Source organism: Miscanthus floridulus, chromosome 3, assembly GCF_019320115.1.
Source record: "Miscanthus floridulus cultivar M001 chromosome 3, ASM1932011v1, whole genome shotgun sequence".
In the NCBI taxonomy this organism is placed as follows: domain Eukaryota; kingdom Viridiplantae; phylum Streptophyta; class Magnoliopsida; order Poales; family Poaceae; genus Miscanthus; species Miscanthus floridulus.
Window position 1 is genome coordinate 106,698,021 of NC_089582.1, and position 9,608 is coordinate 106,707,628.

The following is a 9,608-nucleotide window of genomic DNA, read 5'->3' on the forward strand; positions in this document are numbered from 1 at the left end:
GAAAGAAAATGAAAAGGAAAATGAAGAGAAAAAAAAGAAAAAGGAAAGAGAAAAAAAGAAATATAAGGGTATTTTGGACATTTGACATCTTCTTTGCAATCTGAAAAGCCAGAAGAAACCGTTTTGCCAAACATTTTCGTACAAAATAAGACAGAGCTAAAAAAAACTGTTTTTCTATATGAACCAGAGGCAGAGCTGTTTTTTCACGAGTCAAAACCGTGCCAAACAGGAGACTAAGTGGTAAACTGAATTTGAATCGCAACTGAAGAGCGGCCTGCCTGCAGCCTGCAGCCTGCAGGTGTACGCAGACCCAGCCGAGTAGCATGTGGCCGCTTAGTACTCGCAGTGCGCAGGGCCGTGGAACGCCCTGACATGTGGTTTTATCCTCGGCCGCCTCCCGCCCAGAGTCCCAGTCGCATGCTATGTACGTATGCCTCCCGTTTTCTTTATGCCATGATGATGATGGGGCTGTTGTCCGTGGCGCCGGGCGCGGCAGAGTGGACAAGTGCTAGAGTCTGAATCTGTGGGCGCAACTTGCAGTCACCCGGTTGTTTTCTCTGGCTGGGACTGGCGACTGCGATGCATATCCGATCCACCATCCCGCAAGCAGCAGGGGCTGTTCATGCGATAGATTCAGGTTCAGTAAAAGAACATGTAATTTCTTTCTTTTTCTTTTTGTCCATTTTGTTTCTTCATTGTCCCCTTGCAATAACGCTGATATAAATAAACAGATTGAAAACCCTCAGAAAATTAATTTCAATGGTGCATGTTGATCAACACGCATGATCTAATAATAGATATTGCATGTTCATCATCCAAAGGAAACTTCATGTAGGCTCCGTTCGGCTTGCTGAATCTTAGCTGAAATTGGCTGAAAACACTGTTCTGGCTGAATTGTTGTGAGAAGAAAACACTGCTCCGACTGAAAAATAAGACGAACAAGCCGAATATGAGGTAGTCCGAATGGGGCCTTATTCGTAGCCAAGACCAAAGCTTTTACTCTATTTCTCTGCATGTTTTTCTGATTCCAAGTTATATTTATTTTCTCTCCAGGCATAGTGGCATGAATGAAGTTAGAAATATATTTGTTTTTGATATCGTTATCATCTGGGCCGCTCCATGCCTCCATAGCCATCCGCACCCTAATCGAAAGTCAGAAACGAGTAGCCCGCAGGGGGCGGGTCAGGGTCAGGCTCAGGCTCAGGCAGGCCGACATCGGCGTGGATCCGGTCAAAATCCCCAACCGACGGCCTGCCAGCCGTCCACGCGCTCCATCGGACGGCTAGCTGCCGCCGCTCACCGATATCCTCCTCTGCCGCCTGCTTTATTTAGCCTAGCTTCTCCCGCGAGCTGCTCCTGCTCCTCTTCTTCCCTCCACTCGCCTCCAAATTTTCTCTCTCCGGCCCCTTCTTCTCTTCTCTTCTCACCACACCATCTCTCTCCCTCCCTCCGCCGCGCGGGTGCAGTGCTAGAGTGACCATGCAGGCGGCGGCGGTGAATGGCGCTGGCGACGTGCAGAAGCCTCACCAACAGCAGCAGCCGGTGGTGGTGGGGGCGCCGCCTCCGCCGGCGGCGGCCGTGGTGCCGCCCCATTGGGTAGCCATGCCGTTCGCGCCGCCTCCCGGGGCCGCGGCCATGGTGATGCAGCCGCACCAGATGGCGCCACCGCCGCCCCAGTTCGCGGCGGCCCACTTCCTGCCGTTCCACGCCGTCGCGCCGCCGCCGCCGCGGGCGGCGCCCGTGCCAGCGGTCGCCCTGTGCTCCCCCGCGCCGCATCAGGCCGGGCACGAGGAGAACAAGACCGTCTGGGTTGGCGACCTCCATTACTGGATGGACGAGAACTACCTCCACAGCTGCTTCGGCTACACCGGCGAGGTGAGCACGGATGCGCGCGCCCTCGCAAGCCCAGATCTTGCCCACGGCCGTGCTATATATTCCCGAGTCAGCCACCTCCACGAAAAAAAGAAACCAAAAAAGATGTTTCTTTTGCACCCGCCTGCCCATGAATCTTTCTTTCTTTTGTTTGACGTGACAAACGCGTGTTGTTTTCTCCCTCGGCTCATGCTCAGCCTCAACTCAACCAGCCAACTAAAAATGGCAATTTGATGCGTTCGTTCGTTTCCAAAATGTGCCCCCGTTTCTCGGGCTGCGCGAGCAGGAGAGAGACTATTCGTTGTAGTTGCAGACGTGGGACTGGGTCACACCCGTCACTGTGCTGAAAAAGGAAACGGCTTGGGCAAACCGTTGGGTAAACGGCAGGCATGGATCTGCGAGCTGGAGCTGGAACTGGAAACTTGGAAACTTGCGGTGCCCAGTGCCTCAGACCTCATGCTCGTTAGATTGGCCCTTCCTGTACTGGTCTGCGAAAATATTCCGCCTGATGTACCGGCAACCCCCGTGATGTGCCATTGCCACACCTGTTGCAGTCCTGATTGGCAGATTTCCTTTTAGGTGTTTTGGGTTCCTAACACCATGTTTATCAGGGTACTTTGTTCTTTTCTTGATGAAAACATGCTTAAACGATATGGCTTATTTATTTGGATACCGAACAATAATAGCTACAGAATGTCAGAATCAATACTGTCTTTCAGTAGACTGAATGAATAAAAAGGAAACAACTAATGTTAACAGTTTGGGAGAAAACATGGAGAAACCTGAGAGTCACGGAGAAATATTTTGGTGAAGCACACAGTAACTTTGGGTGTAATAACGAAGAAAAATAAGCCTATAGTTAAAGTTCAAACTAAGCATTTTTAGTTTTTGCTGCTGCTGGTGCTGACTAAGCCTTAAGCCCTGGGTTACTCTGCCATTTCGATGGATATTTGGTGTGTTTAAGTGAAACCTATCTCGTGATGCAGTTCTACATTCTTTTCTTTTTATTTGGATACCTTAAGTCCAAACTTGCACTAATAGCTCATAATACGTTGTAGGTTGTGGCAATTAAAGTGATTCGCAATAAGCAGACTGGACAGTCTGAAGGATACGGATTTGTTGAGTTTTACAGCCATGCTGCAGCTGAAAAAGTTCTCGAAGTTTTTTCTGGTCATATTATGCCAAATACCGACCAGCCTTTTAGGTTAAATTGGGCATCATTTAGCATGGGAGATAGGCGCTCAGATGTTGCTTCAGATCATTCCATATTTGTAGGTGATCTTGCTTCTGATGTCAACGATGCCACACTACTGGAGGCTTTCTCTAGCAGGTACTCCTCTGTCAAAGGTGCCAAAGTTGTAATTGATGCTAACACTGGTAGATCCAAGGGCTATGGCTTCGTGAGATTTGGAGATGACAGTGAGAAGACACACGCCATGACTGAGATGAATGGTGTGTATTGCTCTTCTAGGCCCATGAGAATTGGCCCAGCAACTCCAAGAAAATCATCAGGTTCAGTTCAAAGTATCCATTTATTATATCTACTTTCATACTTCTTTCTTCATGATGTTGTTCTTTCACAAATCTTTGTCTTTGTAGTATCCAAGTTTATGCTGTTAGGTTTCTTTGTTTTTCATATAATCCGTTGTAAATTAAAAATTTAAAACTAAACAGAGCATAAGTGATTTATTTTATTTATTGATTGTTTCAGTGGTCGTTTGAGTATTGTGATCCTCTGTCACTTCTCATATGATTCAAGTTGCATTTAACTGTTAAATCCAATTGAATGGGTGTTTCTTGATTTTGTCACTCCATTTTAAATGTTGATGTTCTATTAGGGGAGTAGGGATCATATTTATGGCAGTTTATTGCAATTAGGCAATATCTGAATGTGGCTCCTGCATTATATTATCATGCGCGATTCTAGTGACTTGAGCATTCATGGGAAGTGGAAATTACCTTTTTGACATTAGTATGCCCTTTAGCATCGCTGTAACCTTTTATATTTCGAAGCTCTCTTATATTTTGACTTGTTCTAATTTTGTTTGATCAATGACTAGTCTTCCATGTTTCAACTGCTTACAATGTACCGGTGTGTTTTCCTTCTTATTAGGTATAAATATGGTCTCCTTCCTGTACTTTAAACACATCATTTGCCACTAAAAAAGGATGGGAAACATCACTTTACTGGAAACTTCACAAAATTTGGCATTTATCATCCTTGTTTTTCTACTTTACTGTTTGTTTTTTACCCTTCATATTAAATTTTTGTTTTTTCCCGCTTCTTTCGGTGAGGATGATAATTAGGCAGAATGCTAACAACTTATTTGTTCTTTCAGTTCAGTTCTGGGATCAGAACGAACTGTTAACTAATCTACTGCTCCCTTGTGTGAACGAACAGCAGGGGAAGACGGCGCCGAAAAGACTCCCTGCTGTGACACTGTAGCCGCTGCAGGGGCAGGCGCCGAACGGCTCACCTGTCGCACTGTAGCCACAGCAGGGGCAGACGCCAAAGTCAGCCCTATTGTCACATCTAGTCACTGTAGCAACACGTTAGCTTGATATGTCTGTGTACTAGGATTAGATGGTTAGAGTTGTATATATAGTTTACCACTGCAACTCCGTAAAGAGAGCGAGTTCAAATTTGTCATCTCCTATACAGAGCTCCAGCCAACGCTGGTGTCTCTGCTGTGTGTATGCTCTGTTCTCCCTCACTTCTTCTACCTCTAGCCATAGTGTGTGGTCGGACAACGATAGTCATGGTCGGCATAACTAGTGTGTGCTCGGCAACACTAGCGAGTGGTCGGATAACTCCGTGTTGGAGATCCAGGGGCCAATAAGTGGTATCGGAGCTGTACAAGCGCCGTCGCTGGACTAACCGTTGGCGATGACGGACGTTTTGAAAATGGGCGACAGCAGTGGCACTGTTGTGGCTGCCCAGCCACGACAGGAGGTTGGTACGGGTGCAAGCCGAGCGTGTCCTTCCTTCGGACATTCAGTTGCATCGGCCACGTCAGGAAGACGAAGCCGATCCTCACCAAGCTAGAGGACAGGAGCACACCAATGGTGTTCCTAGGCTACGCGGAGGGTACCAAGGCGTACCGGCTCTACGACCCATATAGAGGCAAGGTGCTTGTCTCGCGCGACGTCGTGTTCGACGAGAAGGCAACCTGGGACTGGAACAGTCCGAGCAAGGGGGAAGCTGACGGCTTCACTAGCACCTTCGTTGTCAAGCACTTGATCATCCACGGTGGTGGAGATGCTGGGGAAGAGGTGCCGAGCACTTCGGGAGAGGTGTCGAGCACTCCAGCAATAGAGCCGAGCACTCCGGGAGGGGTGCCGAGTACTCTAGGAGTGGAGCCGGGAGGTTCTGCAGTGGTGTCGACCATGCCAGGATGGGTGCCGAACACTCCCGTAGTGGAGCTGAGGAGTCTTGTAGTGGTGTCGACCACTGCAAGTTGGGTGCCGAGCACTCCGGGAGAGATGCAGACCACTCTAGGAGTGATGACGAGTGGTCCAAGAGTAGTTCCGAGCACTGCATCCGGGGTGCTGAGCACTTCAGGTGCTGTGCCGAGCACTCCGGCGGAATAGGGAACTCCATCGACGCCAATCAAGTTCGCCTCACCTCCAAGTGACATCACTGAATTCGTGGATGCCTTCCACGAAGGTGATGAGGTGTGGTTCCGCAGGCTGGACGACATCGTCGGCGGCACAGGGCCCTCAGGCCTGGCGGGTCGGCTGCTCAATGACCCAGAACTGCTGCTCGTCAGTGCAGATGAACCACCCACGTTCGCGCTGGCCGAGCGTGATGGAAATTGGCGACGGGCGATGCTAGAGCAGATGAAGGCGATCGAGGAAAACGAGACTTGGAAGCTCGTCGATCCACCTCCAGGATGCCATCCGATCGGCCTGAAGTGGGTATACAAGGTCAAGCGGGACGAGCATGGCGCCACTGTCAAGCACAAGGCGCGCCTCGTCGCCCGAGGCTTTGTCCAGCGCGACGGCATCGACTTTGAGGAAGTCTTTGCGCCAGTAGCGCGCATGGAGTCTGTCTGTTTGCTACTAGCCTTGGCAGCAGCGAAGGACTGACACGTCCATCACTTGGACGTAAAATCGGCCTTCCTCAACGGCGAGCGGGCGGAGACAGTCTTCGTCAAACAAACTCCAGATTTCGCCATCAAGGGAGCGGAGCTCAGGGTGCTCCGACTGCGCAAGGCGCTCTACGGGCTACGACAAGCCCTATGAGCGTGGAATGCCAAGCTTGACGCCACGCTAGGCGAGCTTGGGTTAACGAGGTGTGCAACCAAGCACGTGCTCTACACGCGGCGACTACACGCGGCGACGGAGGAAGGAGGAGCTCGTTGTCGACGTGTATGTGGACAACTTGATCGTCACCGAAGCGTGTGCGGAGGACATTGACAGCTTCAAGCGCGAGATGGTGGCTCGTTTTTGAATGAGCGATCTCGGTGCGCTCTGCTACTACCTCGATATTGAGGTGAGATAGGAGGAGGCACTCACGCTTGCTCAGAGCGTGTACGCCTCGAAGCTGTTGGAGCGGAGTGGCATGGCTGAGTGCAAGCCATGCGTGACTCTGATGAAGGAGCGACTGAAGTTGACAAAGGCTAGTACCGCGGCGATGGTAGATGCAACACTCTACCGGAGCATCGTCGGCAGTCTGCGCTATCTAGTCCACACGAGGCCGGACATTGCATTCGTCATGAGCTACGTCAGTCGCTTCATGGAGGATCCCAGAGAGGATCACTGGGCTGCGATAAAGCAGCTACTGCGCTACGTCTAGGGGACGGTGGATCAGGGGATCGTCTTTCCCAAGACCGGTAGAAGTAGGCTACAACTCACTGTGTTCAGCGATGCAGACATGACGAGGGACATCGACGGACGGCGGAGCACCTCTGGCGTGCTCGTCTTCCTCGGATCGGCTCCAATTTCATGGTTGTCGCTGAAACAGAAGGTGGTGGCGCTATCTACATGCGATGCAGAGTACGTAGCGGCGGCCACAGCGGTGTGCCAAGTTGTGTGGCTATGCCGGCTGCTGGGCGAGCTGACCGGTGTGGAAGCTCACCCACCAGCATTGATGGTGGACAACCATCCCGTCATCGCCGTCGTGAAGAATCCGATCCTCCACGACAGTAGCAAGCACATCGACGTCAAGTTCCACTTCCTCAGGGACTATGTCGATGGAGGGCAGATCGTCATCGAGTTCGTCGAAACTGGTCGGCAACTCGCGGACGTCCTCACCAAGCCGCTCGGCCATCTTTGGTTCACGGAGCTGAAGGAGATGATCGGCATGGAGAGGGTTCAAGGGTTAGTAGCAGGATTAGAGAAAGAATTGTTAAGTAATCTACTGCTCCCTTGTGTGAACGCACAGCAGGGGAAGGCGGTGCCGAAAAGGCTCCCTGCTGTGACACTGTAGCCGCTGCAGGGGTAGGCGCCGAACGGCTTACTTACCGCACTGTAGCCATAGCAGGAGCAGGCGTCAAAGTCAGCCCTGCTGTCACATCTAGTCACTGTAGCAACATGTTAGCCTGACACGTCTGTGTGCTAGGATTAGATAGTTAGAGTTGTATATATAGTTTGCCATTGTAACTCAGTAAAGAGAGCGAGTTCAGATTTGCCATCTCCTATATAGAGTTCCAGCCAACGCTAATGTCTCTGTTATGTGTGTATACTCTGTTCTTTCTCACTTCTTCTATCTCTAGCCATAGTGTGTGGTCGGACAACGATACTCGTGGTCGGCATCGCTAGTGTGTGTTTGGCAACACTAGCGAGTGGTCGGATAACTCCGGCGAGTGGTCGGATAACTCCGTGTCGGAGATCCAGGGGCCAACACGAATGTCATATTCTTGTGGCAGTTTAGTTATGTAAATCCAAATAAACATGGTTGATATATATTGATTAATCCACCACATACTTGAAAGACTATAACATCATGTAAGAAGGATTTATATTTAACTTTAAGATACGCACTGCTTTGAAAGATACTGAGACGAGCTGATATAGAGATCATAGTGATTTATTTAGACCTGAGAATAACAGTGGAACAACGCCTTGTGAATTGCTACTAACATTGTACCAAATAAAGTTTGCTTTCAGAATCATACACACCTTTTGGACGATGTTGATAATTTATTTCTAGTTCTCTAAAAATCATGTGGTTTTAGGTACTTCTGGATCGAATGGTTCATCTGCTCGATCAGACGGAGATTTGACAAACACAACAGTGAGTAAAGATGCATTCCATGCAACTCATGTTTTTGTTGTCCATCAAATTTTCACTTTTAATCAAAGTTCATTGAATATGCATAGGTATTTGTGGGTGGGCTTGACCCAAATGTTAGTGAAGAGGACCTTAGGCAAACCTTCTCCCAGTATGGAGAAATTTCTTCAGTAAAGATTCCAGTTGGGAAACAATGTGGCTTCGTGCAGTTTGCCCAGAGGTATGAGCCTCCATACTTTCCACATTTCAGCTCCCAAATTCCATCCTTGTAGTGGACTCTGTTACCCTCATGACATCTGATGAATTGTTCTTCTCCCTTTTGCCAGAAAGAATGCTGAAGACGCATTGCAAGGATTAAATGGCAGTACTATTGGCAAACAGACCGTGCGTCTTTCATGGGGTCGCAACCCAGCAAACAAGCAGGTACTAATGTACTATTAACCGGCTAATATACCGTAAAACTCTGCAGCAAAAACTTTGACACTGTTTTGCGGTTTATTACAGTTTAGAGGGGACAACGGCAACCAGTGGAACAACGGGGGCATGTACTACGCGGCGTCCCCGTTCTACAACGGCTACGGTTACCCTGCGGCCCCGTTCCCTGATCCAGGCATGTACGCTGCTCCAGCCTACGGTGCCTATCCGTTCTATGGCAACCAGCAGCAAGTGAGCTGACCTGGACTATCGCGACGTCTCGCTCGAAGCTGGAGCCTGGAGGCATTAGGCGTTTAGGTGTAGTAGCTCTTGGTAGAAGAAGATGAAGAAGGTAGACGACGAGGGTTTCTTAGGTGAGCTAGATACCGTGACTAGTCTCGTATAGTGCGTTTTGTTACACGTGCTAGGGTCTAGCGCCGCCGAGAGTCCGAGTGTTCGACACGCCTATTGACTGGCCACGGTATGTCGAATTCAACGACAGAAAGAATTTTTGATGACCTGGAGCTGCATGCTACCATGAAGCAGAACAATAAGCTAATGGAATCCTTTGCCTCTGCTATTCGATTTGGCTTGAGTTTGCAGTGATCATGCGACGGTTTACATTAGTATGATATGAAGAGTAACTAATGAAGTATGGGTTGGTTTGGTTGCCGGAGGCACGTAGCCACATGAGGCTCCACAAGTTTCAGATGTATCTTTGCCTATAGCACGATGAGTGATACACAAGATTATTAGTTTCCTCAAAAGTATATAAGATGATTAGAGGCCTTTGGTTGACACCACTGTAGAACACAATCCCTGTCCAGTAGCGGACCCAGCGTCCCAAGGGAGCCCGGGCGATCCAAAGATGCTCATGAGACAACGTATTTTTTTTAGCTTACAACAAAGCGCAAGGTGGTACTCCCTCCGTCCCCCAAAGACTGTTGTTACATCAGCTTACACCTGCTGGCATCCAGGGTCGCCGGACCTGGGTCCGCCAATGTCCCTGTAGGTCTATCATTGTTGGGTGCATGGGAGCTGGCAGTGATCCGGTTTCATTGCCGGGTTGTAAGCCTAGAACACATTG

General features: G+C 49.5%; 1 protein-coding gene across 1 annotated transcript; it reads left to right on the forward strand.

The window, feature by feature from the left end:
• Positions 1–1,362: 1,362 nt before the first annotated feature.
• LOC136542028 (polyadenylate-binding protein RBP47-like) lies at positions 1,363–9,101 on the forward strand. Its single transcript, XM_066534262.1, has 6 exons — positions 1,363–1,875; positions 2,931–3,384; positions 8,052–8,110; positions 8,197–8,327; positions 8,434–8,530; positions 8,612–9,101. Exons 1-6 carry the CDS (start codon positions 1,480–1,482, stop codon positions 8,780–8,782), a joined length of 1,308 nt encoding a protein of 435 aa, XP_066390359.1. The 5' UTR covers positions 1,363–1,479; the 3' UTR covers positions 8,783–9,101.
• Positions 9,102–9,608: the final 507 nt, after the last annotated feature.

Bases quoted from the DNA above. Each gene is read 5' to 3' on its own strand.
- LOC136542028 (XM_066534262.1), top strand. From the start codon at position 1,480: ATGCAGGCGGCGGCGGTGAATGGCGCTGGCGACGTGCAGAAGCCTCAC. The intron at 1,876-2,930 runs GTGAGCACGGAT...AATACGTTGTAG, and splicing joins GCTTCGGCTACACCGGCGAG to GTTGTGGCAATTAAAGTGAT. The intron at 3,385-8,051 runs GTTCAGTTCAAA...ATGTGGTTTTAG, and splicing joins AACTCCAAGAAAATCATCAG to GTACTTCTGGATCGAATGGT.